We start from the raw sequence: 24,474 nt of genomic DNA on the forward strand, positions 1-24,474 counted from the left end.
AATTAGAGTAGTTTGGAAAAAGTACAGCAGATTTTACAAATTTATCTCAGGCCCAAGAAAATCTTCACCTTGCTTAGGGAGGCTCACTTTAACAAACAGTATCACTGATAAAACAATTTTGCCTCTATGATGTGTTTATGTATTTTATGCTGGTGCATCTACGCCTAATGTACGCAAGTGAGCTACACTGATGCAAGGTGGCATGTGAATATTTCATGCAAATCCAAGCCCACAAAGAGTAAACCTACATCAGCACCCTTGCCATCTCCAGAATTGTGTTATGACTTACAACGGCAAGTTGCTATCTCAGTATACTAAAGATAAATAAGTGTTTCTTCTTCTTTAAACAACTATCCAATAAATATTAAGGTTTGCATTATCAGCATCTCTCAGTTAATGGCCACTGAAGAGGAGGAGTATCAATTGTCTAATTAAATAGCATAATTTACCACCTCAGACAATAGCATAATATCAAATCAAGGTAGGACTGCCAGTATTGTATACATGCCCAGCATTGATAGATTTTCACTTTTCAATAGGTAATTATTAGAGGGAAGATGAGGAGGAGAGTTTCTCTTAAACAAAACTAAGCTGGTAAAGAACAAATTTGTTTTAAATGAAATCATCAAGAAGGGAATGGAGAACTTAAGGTTGCTTAAAGAATCACCATCAAAGATACTAGAAAAGTGATTTTAATATAAATTTATAAAAGCACGACTTAACAGAGTTTGATGGCAAGGTTCACTCTATTACTCACTATGCGGAAGGCAACGGTTTATGTCTAATAAAGGGGTAAGAAAAACCTCCCATTGAGTCACAAGGTTCAAACTGGACCCTCTTGCTTTCTAAACAAATCTCTGAGATGAGTCCAGGTGTCGCTGGATCCACTCCTAGTCCCAGACTTGGTCAACAGTTTATGTCTAAAGGGATTGGGTGTAGGGATTTCAGTGTAGTGCTTCAACGTGTGATCATGGGTCTTGTGCGACTTTGGAATACGAGTAGTTTGAGGTTCCTTAACAGTACTATAACAAATCACAAAATTTGATTATATGATTTTCTAGCAAACACTTAATTACTCAATAATCAACAATTTCTTGAAATCAAACACAGCAGTTTAGTTAAAGATACAAAAAAGTTTCCTAAATCAAATTGCATACATGAACACACACACACACAGATATAGAGGTTAACATGTGATTAAGATGCTTCCTTTTCTGCAGATAATAGTAAATTTTGGTACCCAGTGATCAAAATGGTACTATACGCACTTTCTTCCCTTTGTTGGCTTCTGTCAGCAGACGGTCTGAAACTCCTAACTCTTATCCCTTTGTCAGTTTCTATCAGCAAATGGTCTGAAACTACTCCCTTCGTTAGCTTCTATCAGTGGATGGTCTGAATGCTCTCGTGAAATACTGGGTAGCAGCCTGCTGCGATCCCAGAGAGCTCCAAAGGGCGTCACTTTAGGATTGATATTTACAGGGTCACAAGATGATTCACTTTGGTCAGTACTTTTCCATTGTGGCCACAATTCTTGTCAGGTGATTTTGGCAACTTTTTGAGTAGGCTTGTGATCCAGGCAGGAGGGGTCTCTGGTACATTTCCCAGGCAGCAGGAGTTCCAGGTGCAGTTAGGGAGTGCCTCATCGCCCCAACTCACTGCCCTTGCACCAGGACAGGAAAGTACCAGATTGTCTCAACTCACTGCCCCAGAAGGCAAGGTCAGAAAGTGCCAGATTGTCCCAGCTAACAGCACTTGCAATTGAAACAAGAACAATGTTGGGCCCACCATCCTTGTAACTAAAGCAAGAACAATGTTGGCTGGTGTTGACATTGCAAAGTGGCCCAGGGAGGCGAGGGGTGGGAGGGGTGTCTGCGCTACCACAGAAATTCAAACAAAAGTGGAAATCTAAGGCAAGTTTGCCTATGTTTAATTTATACCATCAATGACGAGCTCTCCTATCCTTCAGGACAGGACAGACCACTGCAATTCAGAGATACCTTGACAGAAACAGAATCTGTGGTTGGAAGTGCAGCACTAAGTATGACTGACTTGAGCATGAATTTTAATTAACAGATAGAGGCTTGTTACATCTTTTGAAAAGTCACTCTGCTGTTGGCGCATAGGTCTTTAGTACTTGTTCTACACAGTGGACAAGACTATAGATGGCTACCAGATTTACTTAGTAATCTCAGTGATCATGTATGACAATATCACCTTCACATTTAGGAAAAGATTTCACAACAGCAAAAATCCAACAGTAACACAACCCCACTATCTCAAAACAGGTTCCCAGTCCCACCCCAAGTACGTTCTGTGTCCCTTGCACTGAGACGCCTACCTCAATCTTTCTCCCAAATACAGAACTGGAAGTGGAGGGCCCGTACCATCTGCTGCCCCTCGCACCACTCCAACAGCTGCTTCTGAGCTCCTTCTGCCCGTAGCCAGGCACTTAAAGGAGCTGGAAGCCTCAGTGCTGACAGGCTGCAATGCAGAACAGCTCTCGCCTCTGCTGCATATCAACGTAAAATGAGCAGTGTACAACTGGTAGTACATACTCAAGAGTCTGGCAACATTTGCTTTACAGATAGAGATGATGACATAGTGATGTTTCAGACCTCAAACCTGGGTTCCCTGTGTGTGCACTCACAATGAACAAAGAAATATTACTTAAAAAAAAAAAAATTTACTCCCTCACCACACCCCACACCAAGAAAAACAGAGCATTGATCCTTCATCATCTGTTTTTTTAATACTCATCATCTGATGTAGTGGTAGCTATGATCATTTCTAGCCTGGGACTACACAAATTTTAGCTTTAAGTGGTTACAAAGTTATTTACCACGACTTCTTTCTATCTTTTTTTTTATTACCTGTGAGACCTGACGTGATGAGACCTAGTACCACAGACAGAAGTATAACCCTGACAGCGTGGCACAGCGCCTGCACTGCTCAGAGAGGAAAGCACATAAAACTGCATTCACTGCAGATGGAGATGACAGGCAAATATTATTACACAGCCAAAAGGCAGACAATTGACAATACCATAAACTTTTACAGTTACAACATCAAAGGTCATTTCTGCCCTGTGTCACTTTTTAGCTTTGTTTTTGTACAATAAACAGATACTTACCACCTCCAGTAGCCCAGCAAAAACTTAAACCTATTATTTAATAAATAATATTAATTCTCTACAAAGAAGATATAAACACATTAAAATTTATTTATATTGGAAAATGTGACATAAAAGCCAATTCTATCAGACAAGATAAGTTTGCAATAGCAAAAATTTTTTCTGTACTGTCCCCTTGTTTAATAAAGACATCCCAAATGCTGCAGCTTACCTGATCTTGCAGAGACATAACAGGATTGTTTTTGGTTGTATTGATATGTAGAACATGGTATTTGTTCTTCGCACAAAGATCATAGGCAATATTTGTGAAGGATGTGCTGGCAGTCTTAGGTACTCTGTTGTAAATAATCACCACATCATCTTCTTCATCCAGTGGCACGTCTTGTCGGGGGCCATCTACTGTATGACGCTGTTCTATTTCTCTGACTTCATGTCTTGCAATAGCCCTTTCTGTTAAGGAAGACAAATACAAAATTTCAGTGTAAATATCACCAATTTTGAGTTCAAACCATAAAATGCAAATAACCTGGTGAAAAGCAGTAACTCCTCAGCAATAAAGGAAACACTTGCTGTCATATACATATTTCTGACACATCTGAAGCAAAACAATCTATAAAATGTATGAATGATAAAAAATGAGTTAGTCTTACATGGAACACGAAGACTAGAAAACAATATACTCCAGGAACACATACTGTATTCTATGACTCATGCCAGTGTTACTGAAAGCCATCATCTCTAAAGAAAAATGTATATAAAGCGCTACCAAAATGGTGATAGCCCCAAAATATCCTAAATAATTTCTAGAAAACACCTGTTTAAACATTATAATAAGAGGAATAATTCAAGCAATTTGGAGAATATGAATTTTCTGAAAACAGTAGAAATACCATCACTGAGATTTAGTCAATCAACTGTGTAGTGGCACTGGAATTCAGATGAAACCATTGTTTTGTTATTTCAATTTATACAAGCCCCAAGTGTAAAGCATTACAATAAATGGATTTGCAAAAATTCAATTAGATTTATTAATTTCAAATTTAACAAGAATAGAAGCAAGAGGCTTACAAAACAGTTAACATTAAGGTGAAGCGTGATCTCTGAGTATTGAAATACATCGAAAAGAGAAACATGGAAAAGCAAGCTATGAACAAGACATTTTGGCAGGGTGAGTACATTGCAAATAAACCATTTTCCTTTTATATGAAGGGCAATACTCAGAGTAATTGAACTCTGCTTCAAGTGCTAAAAGCCTATTTGGAAAATAAAAACCACAATATCAGAGCATTTTTTTTTCTGCTGCTGCTAAATATCAAATACTTTGTGCTGATTCAGACATAGCTTTGTTCTGTTCTAGATAAGTATATACTTTAATACGATTTTCAATACAGATGTCAAAGCCTCTTTTCTGATTCATTTATTGTGATATTGCCTTTAATAATGCATTCAAAGAAATCTGCGTTGGCCAACAGTGCAAGCTGAAGTTGGTACCACATGAGTAACCTGTAATTCTCTGTATTATGTTTTTACACAAGGTATAGCTCTTGCTGGATGACATGCTTTTAACAGGAGCAGCTCTTGGCCTTTACCTCCCTTGCTTTCTGTAACCTAGCTCCTTCTATTCTCTTTCACCACATCTCTTTAATTATAACATAAAATCACTTTTAAAGCAGAATCATTAAGCTGTGAACACCACTAGCCTGTAATTCCACATAAATTGTCTTCAACCACAAACTTCCATCTGTCTGAAATGCTTCAAAGCTTAAACTCACTCACTCTCTCATATGCTCGTATCTCACACCCCATAACTAAGTTACATCAGTATGAAAACGTTTGTAGAAAATGCTTATTGAGTACATCTCAATTTTCCACATGACATCTGTTGCTCCCCACTACATCAGTCACAGTTTTTGCTCCTGCCTTTCTCATTTGCTACCTCTCCCATCACTGCTGGCAAACGTCCTATTTTGGAAAGAGATGAGGCAACAGACTCAGGTTTCATCTATCTGAAGAAGGCTACAACAAAAAGGGACTGGCAACTCTCCCCCTCCTACCAGTAACAGATTAGAGGAAGCATTTGGTAGGGGACATAGTTAACCACATGGCTGCCCAAGGCTACATGGATACTGAATACCACCTAGAGAGGCTGAAATGAAACACATTTAATTTGTATTTTCTACATCAGACTAGCAGATCTCAGCTAGATTTGAATCATAACTGCACAGAACTCCAGGGCTGATGAGGCTGGCTGGTGCAGAGGGAAGCTTCCCCTTTTACGTGGAAGAAGTAAGCATTTGTGAGAAACAGACATGATTTGCAAGGAGAGTGATGGGAAGTGTTCCTCTAACAAGGTATTTGAAACCATGATGATTCAAGAATTACTGTCATAAGCGCACTTTAAATGCTATGCCTAAGATATAGAAGAGGTATGATTAGATGCAATTAGCAGAAAGGCTATTGCATACAATCACCTTCAACTTTGTACGGTGAGAGGGGAAAGCGAGAACCCATGCAAGGAGGAGAACCTTCACAGGTATGAAGTACACAGCCAGTTGCATTATCAAAGAATAAAGACGCTTTAAACTTCAAATTAAAATGAAAACTTATCTTCATGACAAAGATCTGAAATCACCTTTATGAAATAACTGCAATAGTTAAAACCCAAAAGCTGAGATGAAGTGCAGGATATAAGCTGCTGAAGTGCAAGGAAAGCTAAAGCTCACGAGAAGCAGATGAAGAACCTGAAAGCATCTGACCTGGTCAGCCATCCTAATGCCTGATTTCATTGTGGTCTATTAATAGGACAGCAAGGAAAATTGCAAGTTTTGTAAAAACACACATTTTTTTTTTTTCCTAGTCATGAAAAGTTCACAGTTTTTCCTGTGAAGTTAGGAAGATTTTTTGTTACTTTCTGAAAATTCAGTTTAACTGTTAAATGGCATGTGATTTGATGCATATGAATTTTATTTATTTATTTACTGGGGAAAGAGGAAGAGGTCCACTAATGGTAACATGCAATTCCAAGTAGTCTTTGGGATAAATATGTTAATCTGGAGTTGAAGAATTTGAGGATTTCACTGAATTTCACTGAATTTTCACTGAATTTTTTAGAGTTGGAAGGGACCATAAAGATCATCTAGTCCAACTCCCCTGCCGAAGCAGGACTGCCCAGAGCATGTCAGAGCATGTTACTCAGGACTGCATCCAGGCAGGGATTTGATGAGCACTTAACTACTTCATTTGTTCTTCTATAAAATTTAAATCCTCCTGGAAGTAAAAGCCCTGTAATTGTTGAAAAATGAACATTGCTTATATGTTTCTAGAAGTACAGTAGAAGATACAGTGTATGCTCTGATGACTTTTTACATGGAAGATGGGGAGGAAGATGATGTTAGGTATTTATTAAGTATATTTTGCTTAGCAAAAAATATCCTTAGGTTACAACCCTGCAAATTTAACTTTGATTATGAGAACTTGTCTACATAAGGTTGGACTGGTTTCACTGAAATAAATTTAAAAAAATAAATTAGGTTAGCTCATTTCTTTCTTATCAGAGATCCTGTGGACAAAATTACGTCCTACAGGCTCATTGCCTTCATTGCATTCTACTTAACCTTGATTTTGTAAGAAAAACACCTAGGCAAAATTCTTAAGAGCCAAATGTCTAAAGTGGGTTAAGATTATCCACACTGTTTAACACAAATTAACTATATCAATTTAAAAAGCTAAGCAGCACTTAAGCAAGTGGTACTTCAAATACAAGACAGTTTTGCATAGTAATAAATTACATGATAATTTTAAGGCATAAGATATTCTGTCTCACTATTACACTATAAACACTATTACTGTCTGTTTAGGTTCACTGTAATGAATTATCTTATTACTATACAGCTGGGAAAACTGCTGTTCTGTCATCTGCAGTTGTCCTATGTGCAAACTTTCATCAACTGCAAGGACAGTTTGCTCACAGGCAAACCATATATAGCATAATAAACATTGCTACACTGGTTATTTACCAGCAGATGAATTATCTGCAGAAAGTCTTCAGCTGGCAGAAGTAGTTTTGTAAGCACCAGAACAAGCTTATTTTCTCACCCATTTGTCTTCATGTTCTTTGAAATACTCCTTTTTATTCCATTTCCGTAACTGCCAAAATTTCCTCATTATTTATGTTTCTTGAGCCATCCTTTTGTAGCAAAAAAAACCCCAGGAAATACCATGGCTAGCAACAAGTTGGTTTCCCAGTCAGATGCCACCAGAAAATAACATATAAACGGGGAAGTTATGTCTTCTCCTTCGGCAGAAGCACTAATAGCAGAATTCAATCTGTATGCCACCACTGATTATGGATAAATTTGAATTATTTACCTTCAAGATCACTGCCCCCTCAAGTTAAAGCAGTTCGTCAACTTGGAGAGAAATGGACAGACCAAGTTTGATTGCTTAGCCCTATTTTGTTAGGATCTCAAAGAATAAAATCACCTGTGAAAATACCCTAGACACATACATACCTATAAAAATATTTGAAAACCCAACTGAACAATATTTACACAATTATAGAAACAAATCAACCAACTGAACAATATTTAAGTAATTATAGAAACAAATCACTGTGATCATGAACAGTTATTTGTCTACATTCCTTGCACATTCAAGCAGAGGAATGTCTTAAATTTCTAAAACGAATTTATTAGAATTTACTTCAAATCTGAGTGTTAACTGCATACAAAATATTATTTTCCCAAACAAAATAGAGTGGAATGGATTTTAACAACTTAAAGGTTAACAAACCAAATATTTCATATTCCTTACATTTTTCACAAAAGCATAAGAACCTGCTGGGATTTCTTAATAAAATCTACCAAAACCAGAAACTCTTCTTTCCCCTATAGCTCAGCACTTACCACTCTTGATGAAGGATACATTTTGAACCTTGCTGACTTTCTAAGTCAAGTTAACTGAATAGAATAATTCAGAGCATATCACTCTACTTCCCCAAACTGCTCTTTTTGTCTCTTTTCCTTCTCTATGGATCTACGGATGTTATTTAGGCTCTCTCTTCAATGTCTTATGTGCCTGCTATGCTTCCTTGTGAAACCTCCCACTCAGATGAGGAAAGGCTCAGTTTTAAAATAAATTTTAGCTCAGCAGCCTTCAAGTGTTGCCCAACAGAAGAAAAAGATGTGGATTCAAACTTCACTCACACTGACTTGACGTGAGGGGTCTGGACAGCTAGTATTGATAACATGATCCCTGAGAAAACAGTTGCTATATATCTATGATACTAGATGCCACTTCAAACCAATAAGCAGTTTTCTTCCAGTTGGGAACAATACTGAAGCCAGCTAACTTGGTGTCTCGGCTTTCTTTCCACTGTGCTCCCAGGCCAATTAGGCAAGCAGCTGGTAGCCTGAGGCACTGAGCAGCTCTCTTAAGCTGGTTCCCTGCCCAAAAGCCGCATTAAACACATGATTGGCCTAAATACTGAACTGGAGCAGGACCGAAAACCTATTGACTCCGTTCTTCTCTGATGAAGAAGGAAAACTGAACAGCAGCTTAAAAATGAACCATAATTATGTAGCAAAGTTAATGTCCTGATTCATTTTCAGATTATATACACCCACCATATACATGTAGCCTTCATCCTCCGCTGAAATGCAGCCTCCTCTGGGAGCTGTTTAGCAGCACACTACTTACAAACCAGAGCAGTGCTGCTGGATGTGGATATCAATCCTTTGGGGATGGAGAGGAGGAGAGAAAAATCAATGGTGCCATGACAATTTACAGCCAATGGAGGATTTCTGTCACTATACCCAATTAAAGCTGCAGGAAAAATATAGACTGAATTAATAAAAATGCCTTAAGTTAAATTTGTTCAAGGTATCAGTATTAACATACCAACTCTTTCAAAGACCTTTACAACTCTATCCTGCTCTAGTTTTAAGTCTTACTAACAGCAAAACCACTACATTGGTTCTTTAGCAACTTCATGACTTAGACCAATATGTATTTTGGGCAAGCCTTTGGTTTCTCCTACTTTCTTTTCCTCTGTAAAAGTATTCCACAAAGCCTGCTGTCTCTCTATTGCCAATTACTGAATGTTTACGATTCTCAAAGGCAATTCTGGGTGAGCCACTGGGACGGGAGAGGGTGTCAGTAAAGTGCAGCAAACCCTACCTTCTTGCTCCAGTAACTACAGTGCTCTTAAAGCCTGTAGTCCAGGTGACTTCAGATTCTCTCAAGTGTGACTCCTTACATCTATCTCTAAGTGACCATCCTTAAAATCACAATTAACTATTCTGTTTCTCAATTAGCATATGTAAATATACATATTACAATCAACATTAAGAAACAAGGAAAGCAAAATGCTGGCTATTTGATAGAAGTACAAACTGCTAGTTTTGCAACATCTCTTTTTATCAGAGCTGAGTGACTTTCCACTGGGAAAGCAAATAAAACTTAAGTGTGAAACAATACAACACAGGCACACTTAGTCCCATCATACCAAATTTTTATTAAGAAAAATAATAAAAGAATTGCTAAGAAACAAACCTGCAATTTTATTTAAGTTTTTTCAGTCAACTTCCTAATTAAAAACATCTTAACCCTTAAGATATTTTAGCCATTTGCATTTTAGACAAAAGAGACTGTTGGTCTCATTTGCAAATCTAGCTCTCTTTAATCAGTCTATGAAATACCTATGAAAAACCTTTAAATTAATACATCTTTTAAAAGTCCTCAAATTCCAGAACAGCCTCAGCACATGTGCTCTTCACAAAGTTCTGACCTACAGCAAGTAAAGATCATCTGCAAAGCACATCCGAGGATGAAAGCAGAGCAGAAAGCTTAAAATAATACCATAAAAGTTATTAAGTTTTTTTGGTCAGGCCAACCCCCCGCCCCCATCTTTTTCTTCCCCTTCTAAAAATTCAGTTGCCTTAGTGTCAAGAGATTACTATGATTAATTTTAGAAATTTCATTCCAGCTTTTCTTTTTTCCAGTGAGGCATGGAAAGAAACAGGTATAAAAGATCTTCTGTAATAAAAATCAGTAGTTTAGAGAACAATTTAAAATTACTAACATTGCCAAAACTTTTTCTTTGATAGCGGCTAATGCATTTTCAGAACAGAAGGAAAAAAAGCACTGTCCAGACAGAAGAGAATTGTTTTCAAACTCCAAACTTTAAACTCCAACAAATGCACACTGGAACTAGTTAAAAGCAAAAATAACTCCCCTAAAAACACCAACACAGACCAGCAAGGAGGCACCTCCAGCTAGGCACTGAGATTATTAACTAAAATCTAATGCAGCAGCTGTCTGAAATTAGAAGTAGTGGTGCTGAAGAACCTGCTACAGTTTCATTAGCATTTGATACTCGTCATTTAATTTCAAGATCGCATTTTTGCCAGGGCTTTATTTTGAACACATAAGTAGAAGCATGTTGATTAGTGTGTGATATTGTTAAGGGCTAGATATTAAACAAAAAAAAATAACAATGTTTACCCAACAGTAAAATGACTATCCCGTATGTGCATCCAAGCTGGTTTTAACATCAGAGCCTGCATGTCTCATTTTTCTGCAAATATTTTTAGTCGATCAACTGCATTTGTGAGGAACAGAGTATTTAATGATTAAGCTCCGACCAAATATTTCCTTTTTTTATCTTTCTTTTTAATTTTTTTTTTTCAACTAGTTAACATACAGGCCTTACACATTTTTCTTCCAGCATTCAGCTGGACAGGGTATTTGTATGAAAGACTATGTTGTGGCCCTTTTTTGATATAAAATCAGGCACACCACACATGTACTATAACGTCAGTCTGTGTTTTAGGTACATAATACATAGGACAGGTAAGGGTCTGCATCTCAAGTTGCCCCAGGAAGGGCAAAACCAAACAAAAACCTATGAAAACTCACAGATCAGATGAATTGCGTCTATAGATCAAAGCTTGGGTAACCCAACAAGCACGGTTATTCCCAGAAAAAATATGGCTTAGAGCAGACATTTTTGTGTAATAATATCCAGTGAAACAGAAAAAAAGGTTTCATTCCACCAAATATGAAATTTTGAACAATTTGTAAATGCTTGAAAAGGTGCATACTAAAACCACATCTTCAGCTGTAACTATAGCATCACTACTATGACTCCTGAATATTGCAAATAATACTAATTACAAAGTTACATAAAAATTTATAGAAACATTTCAGGCAACATTGTTTAGTAGTAAGACTTAAAAATAAGCATGTCAAACAGCTCCACAAACTCTCCATCTTCAGACTGAGCTGTTTTGTTTGACATAAGTGTTGAATTCAGGTTAATGAATTAGCATGAGAGCAAACACAACAGGTATCATTCATCTTTTTTTTCCTCCCAGTCACTTGCAATTTCAGGTTTCTTTAGGACAAGGAAACTTGAGTAACAGATAGCTGTAAAGAGAAAGATGTAATCACAGAAGGAAAAGATCTGTGGCTTTTCAGAACCCCAAAATTATCAGTAAACTGTTATGAAGCACAGTGACTATGATAACGGCAATAAAAAATACTTGCAAATCAGGGATTTATTCTCTAAATAATAAACTGCAGCTGAGTATGTAACAGCAGGGCTTGCTCTTATTTATAGTGCCTTAGTATTGTAATGCAGATCTTCAGTGTTAGCGAGAAAAGTTAATGGAACTGTTTTATACACGGATATAGTTGTCACAAGCATTTCACTATACAAATGTGCGTGTCACTCCTTCAAGCAAAATCCAATTCAAATAATGAAAGAAAGCAAGATCAATATAGATCATCTGACTCCATTTAGGAAGGCAGCCTGGAGACTGTTTTGTTATTTTATATAAGCTTTCTCCAGACATACAATCATTTACTTTTTACTAAAAGGGTAGTGGCTAGCATCAAAGCAAGAAGGATCACTACACTGTTAAAATCATTGAAAGACCTGTATGTATGGACAATGCTGTATTACAGTTAAGTCAGCATCACATTTAATAAAACTAATTGGTAATACATACTGTTATTTCCAACATATTACATTTATACCCCAGCCTGTCTTTACACTTCTTGGCTAAACTAACTAATCTGGAAAACAAACTATTGCCAGTTGGTCTAGCAGCCAAAAAAAAAGGAAAACAGCAAAACCAGCATTGCCTTCTGATCAGAACGGCAAATGACGTGCTTAAGGTAGAAGATCTACATATTTTCTTAGAAATCTTAGGAAGTCAGAGTACCAAGAATAAGCTCATGGTAACTCTATGTAGTACCAACACATACAGCATGATATTTACTAAATTATCATTGGCTGTGTACAGACTAAGCATTTACAGTGATAAATATGATTTCTAACCTTAACATAGTTATAGGAGTTTGTATAAAGTCCTTTGAAAGAATAGAAATAAGTCTGCATGCTGAATGAGCCCCACTGTTGTTAAGCCATAAACAGAATTAATTTTAATTACACTTTTAAAATACTGACTAGATAAGCTTTTGATTGTATTTTTGTTTTCTTTGTGAAAACCATTTATCTTGCTCTTAGCTTCATTTTAAGAACTTCAATTGCATTCTATATCCTGGTTGCTTTATGTGCAAACTAGAAGTATGTCTTATTTTTCCCCAAAACCTGCAAATTGTTAATCAACAGATTTGCTAGCTCATGTAGCTTAAATATCAACATATAGAAGAAAAAATACCGCCTTATCTTTTGTTCCAGTCTTAGGCTTGCAGCCTAAAGACCTCATCTGAGATGGAGATGAAAAAGATGAGCATGAATAAAGACCATAGACTGATAGAATAATCTGGGTTGGAAGGGACCTTTAAAGATCACCTAGTCTAGCCCCTCTGCAATGAGTAGGGACATCTTCAACTAGATCTGGTTGCTCAGAGTCTCATCTAACCTGGTCTTAAATCTTTCCAGGGATGGGGCATCCACAACTTCTCTAGGCAACCTGTTCCAGTGCCTCAACACCCTCACAGTAAAGAATTTCTTCCCAATATCTAATCTAAAACTACCCTCTTTCAGTTTAAAACCATTACCCCTCATCATCTCGCTACACTCCCTGATAGAGTCCCTCCCCATCTCTCCTGTAGGCCCCCTTCAGGTACTGGGAGGCCACTAAAAGGTTTCCCTGGAGCCTTCTTTTTCCAGGCTCAACAACCCCAACTCTCCCAGCCTGTCCTCATAGGAGAAGTGCTCCAGTTTATCACAGATACGTTCTAACAACACACAGACCACTCAAAAATTACATTTCAGGAACCTCAAAACCATTTTAAGTAAATGAAAGTACAAGAAAAACTCCTTTTGAACTAAATGCTAGAACTACAATGAACCCTAAATTAAACAGTTTTTAAACTACCTCTAGAAAACTCTTCTTGCTATATTCTACCCCTCTTCACACCTGGGGGTCCAAGGTATACTCAGGCAGAACTAGGAAAACAATACATGCAGCATTGACCTGATTCCTTTCTGAATAAAATAATCATCTGCTTTAAAGGCAGCCCTTCTCTGACTTTCAGAGGATTAAAAGTAGCGGTGGCTCAGTAGACTCAGGGAGTCAGTTGAGGGAATATTACAAAGGAAAGCTCGCAAGTCCTTTCAACATGTACCTTCCCTGGTCCTACCCTGGAAGCTCAGTTGGGTGTTCACAACAGAAGCCCAGATGAAATCCCTGGCATTTGTTTGAAACCATGCATTAGAGAACACTTGTGGCACAACTAGCCAGCTAATGCAAACCTTCCACCTTCATTCTCTCCATGCTACGCAACAGTGGCAGTCATAATTGGTTCAAACACACTTGCATACCAACAACACTACTATAAAAACCTCTTTGTAGCAGATATTAATTAGCAAAATCAAAATTGCACAAACAAGCTTTATCTAGTTTCATGGCAGTGCATACAGAGCTCCCTTTTCTTGGTAAAACCAGAAACAGTCCAGGACCGGTGAGATATGCTGTAAAGTGGTTTTGTACAAATAAACTTCCTACTGGTAGCAGAGCCAGCTGCTCACTGAAAGCCTCTGGGTGTTAATCCTGATTTAGATTGGATTAAACTTTTTAATTAAAAAGAATTCTTTCCCTACAAGCATGAGAAATATTTTGTTCTTCCCCCAAATCAGTCCTTTTTTGTACAAGGAAGATTATTTGATGAAAACCTGACCAAAACAAAAGGGCAAGCAATCCCCTCATTGCATTTTAGGTAGCTGTTGCAAAAAGGTAAAAACAACTCCAGTCCCTTACTCAGACCTTTGGTCCTGCAACAGTAAGGGGTACAATACATTTGTATTCATCAATCTCAACAATCCTTCCTGACTAAAATACACCATAATTATTCGTTATCAAAAGGTATATCATCACTGAACATACTAAAAGTCAGAATTGCATCAAGTTATGCTGGATAATGCAATGCCACTGAAATAGTCAAAAAGAATCCCTACAGATACCCCTCAGCAAGACCAGAGGAAAAAGGACTCAAGATTCTCATGTTAGTATTTAAAATTTATTAAAATGTTCGTTTTATAAAGGCCCCTGGAACAATGAGAAAGTTAATTTAGTGTTACATATCATCTCATTGGCAGTTGATGTAGAATTGCACAGTATATAAAGAGCTGACTGGTCTTGAAAAAAACCCAACCTCAAACCAACCACCAGAAACACACACTTATTTGGTCAGATTATCTTTTGCAGACTAAGACTTTAAATTGTCAGATTTTATTTTATACAAGCAAAGTAATCTGCTTCCAACAATAGTCAATAGCCTAAAATCTAGTATTAACCCATTTCTAATATGGCTGAAACCTGTAGATCTCTGTAAAGGAATAATCCTTTTGCTGTCATTCAGAGAGAAAGAGCCACTTAAGATATTTTAACTTGATTTTAAAGAGCATAGTACATGATCAACACAGATAAGAGCAGCAATGCTAAAACTATACTTTGAAGCAAAGATTTGTTCAAACTTTATGACCCATGTTCCCAAAGAAAGGTGTGTGACGTTGAGAATGACGCTCTCTTGCCAGAGATGCAGATATTGATCTCAGCTCAGCTTTCCCCAGAGAAGCTGTACAGCTATAACTCTTCCTTTCTGTGCCAGTACTAAAGGTACTGAAGTCATACAAACCAAGCTTTTACTCTCTGCTCTGCACATCTCCATACGTGAACCCAGTATTTCCTGAGCTGCTTTCAGTTTAAGTGTCCAGTGTCCGCAGATGGTTTCCATACATATAATTTAAATTTACCTTGCTGTTGCATTAATTCACCATCCTCAAATTCCATTAGTCTCAATTACTATTTTTGTATTTTTGTATACGAATAGTAAGGTTGAAAAGTTCATTTTTATGTTAACAAGCTGTAACCATGTAAGAATATATATATATTTAATATCTGTTGGCAATTCAAATAAAGCATGTATGGAAAAAACACACAAGTCTTTCTTTGTGCTATATGAAACAGAAGCTACTGCTTCAGAGTGTTAAGTCAGAGAGATAAGCCATTCTGGGAGGGGACGGATGGACAGACTATTATAAACTTCTGTAGGAGTATACATCAATTGATACAGTTTTTTGTGAGAAATAGCCTATTTATCTGGGATACTTCAAAGCAAAAAAATACCACTGGTGAATTCTGTTTCCAGGGAGATGACGTATTACCTTCCGGAAACATGTCACATGCTAAAGTTATTCTTAAGACTGAGGGAGCAAAGGAAAACATGAAAAGGACTTTGCCATGACACAGACTCTCTGGCAACATTGTTACAAAAAGAATAAAATAAAACAAAAATAAACCAAAAATAAAATAAAAGGAACTTTGACTCACAATCCTCAGCAAATTTAGTTGCGGTGGTTAGAGAGAGAACTATCCATGTACCAACTGAGCTCTAAAGACATCATACCACGGTAGGAACAATTCAGACACAAGTTTGGGCAGAAAAGAGGGGGAAAAGCCAAGAGACATTAGCCCTTTATAGTACCACATGGTTCAAGGGAAGCTCCAGGATAAGTAAATAATAGTGAGAATGTGCATGCTCCCACCTTTCATCTCCTCAGTTGCCACTCTAGACCCACCCCATCAACAATTCCTGTCAAGTTTTAAGGCTATCCCCATCTCTTTGTTCCCTTTTCTCTTCACTGGACTTTTCTTAAAGGAAGCAACAACATCATCCCTTCTAAAAAGGCAATACAAAGGAACCAAGCAGCTGTGTAGGCGAAAAAGAATGAAAACTCCCACACAAGGAGTTCAGCAAATTGGTACTTAGAAATAAATAATAGATCAAACTTATACTGTTTGGTAACAAATAATTTAGCAGTGCAGTATGCCCATTACACAACAGCATCTGCCTACCAGTCTCCTTCAATTGCATTATCTCATGTCTTCTTAAGCCTTTCGGTTTTTTGTCACATCATCTTCCTCAGAACCTTTCTGATAGCTATAGCCTCTCCTCATATACTTCTGGCACCCTGCTAATAGCCATAGGTCTCTGCTCACAGTTTCCCATGAATCATTTAGACTTACAATGACCTGTTAGGATAAAGCAAGGGTCATGTTTCTACTGCCTCCTTGGGAGGCTGGTGCTAATGCACTTCTCCCAAATCCTGATATCCACAAACACTTTTAAAGACATACACAAAAGTCACATTGCTATTCCATATTTTTCAAGTGCAAAGTCACTTGGCCTTTTGACTCAAGCACTTTTTAAATTTTTTTTTTTTTTTTGCAATACACAATTTATCCTTCAAAAGGAGGAAATACTTTGGCTGCATGCGAGTTGTAAACACAACCTCCCTTACTCATACTAAAATAACTTCTGAAGTCTTATTACTTCTACGTTCTCAGATAAAAAGTAACTTATCTTAGTTTCTGAACAGCCTCCTCAAAATATTTTCACACCTCTTTTAACACCTAGTTCATACCATGCTATCTTCTTCTCAGGAAGGAGAGGATATCAGGGGCTGACATCAATTTGCAGGATTAAAATTGACTCAGGGTAAAAATTCTCACTATGTTTCAAACATCACCATATTAATGAGAAAATGGGTCACTTTTCATCAAAAGAAAATTCTGTATCAAAATCGCTATAGATCAGGACTTCACATCTCTGTGCGCTACTAGCCTATGGCCAACTGAGAAGATAAGAGAACTCTCAAGCAAGATACAGAGCTGTGCTTCAGTTCATATGTATATCTATTTTTTCAGCAACATTATGTTAAATTTAAAAGAGGATATTCTGTCCAAGTGCCCTCCCCTCTATCTTCCCACATGTCAACAAATTATCCTGATGATATTTTGGTTAAAACAGTAGCCATTTCTTCCAGAGACTATAGAAAAGCACCCCCCTCTGTAGTCAATGTTACAAGCCTACAAATTCAACAGGTAGCAGAAATTTCACTCCACTTTACATGTGCCACTTTAAAAATACCTGGAAATTCAGTAATTTTTGTATGCCCCATAAACTGTTTTCAACCTGTTCTTCAGCTGAGGTACAATTTCTGCAATATATTAACTTCTAAAAAACTATATTTACAAATGTACATAGGAAGGTTTATTTCAAAACACAACATGTTTCCAAACGGCAGGTTCCTGTTGACCAAAAAAAGAGGAGCTGCTACAGCTCTCTTTTGCTTTTGTGTCTTCCAACTGCTCAGAGGGGGGAAAAAAAAAGTTGTTTTAAGTGTTGTGGGGTTTTGTTTTTGTTTTTAAATCCTGGCTCTCAACATCTTTGAAGCAAAGGACTTTCATGCTGCTTCTCTCTGAGGAGGAAAACATGACTCTGCATCAGAACACAACAGACGTCTCTCCTCACATCAGAGGGAAGATGTCGCAGGCCGCTGTGATGTGACTGGCAATGGGGTAATTGACAGAAGTTTAATGGCGCTGTCTAGCCCAACAGAGCCGTGGGAGTCAGACTAGCTGTCTCTGCACATCTGTTGTGGATATAAGCATTTGAGAACAATCCCTGCTTTCAGCCCAGATACTAACTCATTCAGTATATTCATCAAAAAAGCAGTTGAATCCAATGGCTTTCATTTTACAAAATGATAGATCTGTACTCCCTCATGACTACATACATGAACAGTTCCAACTTCTGAACTTCAGATGGATTACTGCCGCCTCCTCCTCTGCAAAGGGTCACCCTGTGCAAAGCACACAGCCACAGGAAACAAACCGTAGGAAATTAGCTTATCTATGGAGAACATTTTTGAATTGACAACAACTGAGCTGCAAAGCCCACAAAAAAACATTCATGCCATTGAAATGTCTGCAACAAACTGTCTTGGTGAAAGGAAATCCGACATGGATACAAAACACATTTCTTTTTAGGAAGTGAGAGCTCTTTATAATAATTATTTAGGCTATTATAAAGCTAATCCCCACTAGGGGGAGCACAGCTCTTCCTTTCAGAGGCACTTTCGGCCCAATTTGGAAGTCCCAGGCAGCATCCTGGCTCATTTCACACACAATACAGTTGTCCCTAAATTAGTCCGAACTGATAAATATTAAAAATATGTTAATTTTATTATTCAGAATATCATTAAATGTGAAAGATGGAAACTCCCAGGCAGTAAAGATCTTTAAAGACAACTTGATTGCAAAGCTTATAAAGAAAAGCAACAATAATTTACCTTTTCTCATAGATCAGTTTGGGTTGGAAGGGGCCTTTAAAGGTCATCTAGTCCAACTCCCCTGCAATGATTTACAGTCAGTTGTACAAAAATAGAGACCGACGTGATGAAGAGCATAAATAAGACAGGTACATTTTTTCTGTATTTGCCGCCTTCTTTTCCCACCATACAGCTACACCTGGTTCCCATTACCAAGCCCTTCTTCCCAGCTGTGAAGGATAGAAATTTTCATTTTGAAACATACGCTGACATACATCTTCCAAGAGCTAGTGTTTCAACAGTTTTATCAATAACTCTTAGTACTTGAGGAAATCACCTGAGTTGTCAAAATTAAAATGATATCTGTTACAGTAAATGCTCTTTAATCTAGTCCTTGCTAGCTGGGAAACACACCACAGAGATCATAAAAGTTAGCTACTAAGAAACATTTCAGCAACAGTTTTCTATTTCTGCTGCCTACCTTTTCTTTCCCTCTGAATCTAAGGGTGCATTTTATTTTCTTATTTTACCATTCTTTTCAAACCTTTCTTTTAAAAAATACTGGCACTAGAAAAATAAGGCACTTAGTTAATTAGTGGAAATTTTTGCATCAAGAAGCTGTCTTTAAAATGAGTTACTTTTCTTCAAAATTAAATGAAGCACTCATTAAAAAAATAATTAGTATGTATGACAATCAGTTGAAAGCCTATCTCCTACTATAAGACATTTCTATTGGGCGGCAATCTGGACTGCATTATAAAGCACTATTATACATGAACAGATGGAAATCATAAAATGATATTTAGCTACAGATTTCCTGTCAGAAACTTATATAAAAAGAAGGGGGGGAGTGGAGGGGGGAAATATGGTCTACATTTTCCATTAGCCAACATCAAATCACTGAAAAAAAAAAATAATCAAGGAATCCATGTAATGCCTATGACACAGCAACCTATTTTTAATCCATATTTTTTCCAAATCTCTTGCATGTAAGATAGCCATAAATAAGACTATGTTTTCACGCTTAAGCACAAAATTTAAGATCAAAACCAATAAACTACCCACCAAAGAACACACATGAAAATGCATTTCAGTTACAGTTAAAAATTAAGATTTCTCAAGATTTGAATTCTTACTTTTGGCTGAACATCAGTGAAAGTCAGTGAAGCTCTACGGAGCGTCACAGATTTGTCACAAGAGTTGATTATAGGATCATGGCCCAGAAACATATTAAACTTTCCCATTATAAGCTATAATGAACTGTCTTGGCTAGAATAACAAATGCATAGTTTATTTCATTCGGATATGAAAGTTATTCAAGTTGCAAAGATCAAGGTGCATAAGATCGACTTACTATGAAAATAAACTGCTCCCTTAGTTTAAGGGCAAAGTATTATCAGCTGTTGCAATCTATACAATTATTTTGAAATACAGTCTTGTCTTTAGGATTACACTTAATCAGAACCTTTTGCTTCATTGCCAGGACTTTTAAAAAAAGTAAATATTAATGCTATTTAAGCACAATACAGAGATCACTATAGAAAGGTTATATAAAAATCCAATGACAGAAAAACAGTTGCTGAACATGCCATCCAAGAGGAATGTGGGGGTAAGGGAGGTAAGATACAGATGTGAAGGGCGAGGCACTCCTTGAAATACTTAGCATACCTTATTAAATCAATTGTGTTCAGTTTATTGTTCAATATAAATCAGAGTTGTATTTTACAACTGATAAATTGATAAAGCTACCTGAAACTAGCAAATCTCCAAAATACTATTTCATCAAGACTTCAGAACGCATTAAGTACTACATGAATGCTTCCTTTAGCACATAAGCCAATAGTAGCATAACTGTTTAGTCTGTACATGGACTGAATTTGCTGTTTTGTTTCCAGACTCACCAGTGAATGCTTTTAATGTTATTTTTCCATACATTCAGCTTCTTTCATTTCACTTCTCTTTCAGCACAAACACAATAGATGCAAAGGAACATACAGACTTCCTTCTGTTTCAGTGGTCTTAAAGACAAACCAACCTTCAAGATCACTGATGACCTCCAAAAGGACTTAAATACCAGGGGGCCTTACTATTAATTACTCCAAGCTAACAACAGTTAGGGCCTCAAGCACATCCAAGATTAAACAAGGAGAGGAAGGAAAGAAACTGGAAAGAAACAACAACGTGCAGCTGGCTATCAATTGCAATATGCTGTATTATTCCGCACTCCACTAAAGAGCAAACTTCATATCCAGAATTTCTTATGTGTACATACAGACACATACAGTCACATAAAAGTTCAAAAAGTCTAGGTTATTTTCGTGAGAGCTGGGAATAGTCTCTACAGAAAGTAAACCTGGCAGCTCACAGCTATCTCAAGCTTACCCTTGGGAAGGGCATCAGAATTCTACAATATATGTCAGGACACAGTTAATAAGGCTAGTCAGTTATAATTAACAACGTTCTCCTTTTATTTTACATTATGCAGCTGAATAACAACTCTCCTGTTAACCCAAACTGGAGAGAAGGAGTCTTAGGCTTTAATGAAAACCACAACTAAACAACACAACCATAGTTCTAGAAAGCAAAGTTAAAGAAAAAACAGCCAGAAAACACCTAAAATTTGGGAAATCATCTCAGAGAGCAGAAAAATATAACCCTGTATAGTACAATGAAAGAACACCAGACACCCTTGAAGTCTAACCAGGTGCACTAGAGGTAAAGAAATAGTGCTAGTTCCATAGAAAAAAAAATACAGCAGTTTCAGAAGCTTTTAAAGTTTTTAAGGTAGCTTTGAATAGACTTGAATGAGAACATTTTGAGGCCAGAGAGCAGTAAGAGGCCTGAGGATCCCATCTTCCAACCATCAGGCTTATGCAATCAACCGCCTCAGCCTTTTTTCTGTGGTTGCTTTATCAAAGAACGAACACAAATGCTTGTTTATAAAGCCTCAGGAATTTGAGGGGGAATGGACATTTGGCTTTCTCTATACTGAAGAATGATGGTCTTCATCTATCTTTTTATATGTAAGGCAGTTGAGATAACATTAGGTCTTGTCTTAATGGATTTTGTTTTAGTATCTTCCAACTCAGAGGTAATATAACATGACATATAAAAGGCTTGTGAAGCAGGCTGAAAACACTGGGGACATCACTTCAGCTCCCCTTAAACTCCCTCCAAGCACAAACTTCTGCTCTACAGAATGCACCTATTTCTATAAAAATAATCAAGACATTTCTTTGCCCATTTATCAGAGACTGAAAAAAGAACCAAGTATACAGAGCCACTGATCTGTTCAGAGAAAGTATACCAGTATTCAGCAATATATCAAAGTTAGGAACCAGAGGATCTTTCAACACACTTGGTATTTGTGCCGGCAGACCAAAGTAAACAAGTTTTTTGATTGCAGACTCATAAACTAAAGGGGAGGAATACATCATCCAATTCTTTTCTTCTCAAAGCTCTGCCAGTGGGAAGACAGACTTCTTGAGGAAAAAAGATCTAGCACTCAATTACAGTACCTCCTAAAAAAAACCCAAAACAAAACAAAACAAAAAAAAACCACCACAAAATCATTCCCTGCCACCAACACCAAAAACTGCTTGCAAGTACACAATTATGCCAAGTACTTTGTAAAAAAGTCCACAATTGTGAGTTTTCAGCTACCATGACCCTATTTGTGTTCTGTACACAGATCTTAGTGTCTTCTCAAACACACCTTGCCCCCCTTCACTGACTTAATTTTAAGCACCAAGCCTCTAGCTCTTCAGCTTCCAGCGTCAAATCTCCTCAGTATTACCTAAACTCTCCTGCTTCTTATTGAGCAAACTGAAGCTCCTACTCCTGTCTTAAATACTCCCAAATGTTAAGAAGCCTGCATCCAGGTTGCTGTTGCCTAGTTCCATTTACAATTAAAAACACAGCAACAGGAATAAAGCAGCTAAACACTTATAAATCGAAACATTATTCTTCTTATCCAAGAAAATCCATGCTTTATCTACTGATGCAGAAGCAGTCCCTAGATTAAGGTAAAGGCAGTTGCCCCAGGACAAACACACCTACAGAAAACAAACAAAAATTATGCTATTTCACAGTTACAAGAAAAGTGTTGTTCTACTTCGCATTTTACAAATTCTACCGATAGCCAACGTTTTCTATCTCAACTTCAATTTTTAAATGTTTCATTACATATTTATCTTTGGTAATACATGAATGCTTCCTGGAAAGATTTCACCTTCAAGCCGAAGAAGCTGTGAACACTAGACAAACAAAAATCACTTGGAAATCATAGAATCATAGAATAGTTTGGGTTGGAAGGGACCTTTAAAGATCACCTATTTCCAACCCCCCTGCCATAGGTAGGGACATCTCCCACTAGACCAGGTTGCTCAAAGCCCCATCCAACCTGGCCTTGAACACCTTCAGGGATGGGGCATCCACAACTTGTCTGGGCAACCTGTTCCTCACCACACCCCACAGTAAAGAATCTCTTCCCAATACCTAATCTAGATCTCCCCTCTTTCAGTTTAAAACCATTACCCCTCATCCTACCGCTATACTTACTGATAAAGAGTCCCTCCCCATCTTTCCTGTAGGCCCCCTTTAGGTACTGGAACGTTGCAATGAGGCATTCCTGGAGCCTTCTCTTCTCCAGGCCGAACAATTCCAACTTTCTCATCCTGTCTTCATAGGATGTTTATTCTTAAGCTCTCTCATATATGTCAAGATCTGGATAATCACTACACTGTGACAAATGGAACTATTTAGGGTTTTTTCAGTTGTTTTTGTTTTCTGCTCCATGCTATATTTTTAGAGATTTATCTCCCAATCTAAGTTAGCCATGTGTATTCTTATGCCTATATTTTGCTAAAAAAAAAAAAAAAAAAACACCACCAAAATTTAAAGTGCTACCTCAATCATTGTTCCCCTATTCAACTATTCCATAAAATGAAACCAACCCTTGACTGACATAAACCACAAAAGGTCAAATTAAAAGAATTTTTCAAGTTTCAGGCATATAATATTCTGCTGCTTATACTGGTGGTCTATAATTATGCAGCACAGATATAGTGTACTTATGCAAATTAAACTTATGCTAAGGGATCAATTTCTCCATCCTTGAAGTGCAGAGACCCAGTAGAATATTTAATGACACCAAAATCAGAACTTCCTCCAAGTGGAAAAAAATTTTGCCAGTAAAAAAATTAAATAGTGCTCATGTATATTTGAAAGAATGAGTAAAAGACACTAGACTTCTGATTTCAAAGTGAAAATACTCAATCACTCTTCCTTCTCTCACAAGGAGAGCCCATTGTCAATATCTATTTTGGAAGCAGCTATTACACATCAGCTTGCAATGCTTTTCCCAGCACTGAATGAATTTGAAGATTACTCAAACCCTTCAAAGGTTCACAACAGTGAATTGCTAATTCATTTCTTTCAGAAGGAACTTGGACTATCAAAACATTGCACTTCCTCCTTGAAACAAAATCTTCACATTCTACGTACACTTCATAAACCAGTCAAACTCTCTGTAAAATCAAAACCAGTAACTGTCTTTACAAGGCTGGTCATAAAACTTGTGCTCTACTATCAGAGTGTCTACTTCTATCAACGTATTTGTAGGAAAGGCGATGGCAGACATCACACGCTTTTGTTTGGCTTTCCTAAAATTCCAGATGTCCATACAATATTTGTCAGTTCCTTTGGACTGTGAATTATTGTACAGAAGAGCTCAGACACAGTAGAGGCTGGGAAATAC

The 24,474-nt window shown here is 37.3% G+C and overlaps 1 protein-coding gene across 1 annotated transcript in view; it reads right to left on the reverse strand.

The window, feature by feature from the left end:
- Positions 1–24,474, reverse strand: part of HS2ST1 (heparan sulfate 2-O-sulfotransferase 1) — an 84,296-nt gene that overhangs the window by 19,217 nt on the left and 40,605 nt on the right. Inside the window, exon 2 of the mRNA XM_074152031.1 lies at positions 3,342–3,580. Coding sequence (XP_074008132.1) covers positions 3,342–3,580 — 239 coding nt within the window. The remainder of the gene's footprint in view (positions 1–3,341; positions 3,581–24,474) is intronic.

This window comes from Numenius arquata, chromosome 8 (assembly GCF_964106895.1).
Source record: "Numenius arquata chromosome 8, bNumArq3.hap1.1, whole genome shotgun sequence".
In the NCBI taxonomy this organism is placed as follows: domain Eukaryota; kingdom Metazoa; phylum Chordata; class Aves; order Charadriiformes; family Scolopacidae; genus Numenius; species Numenius arquata.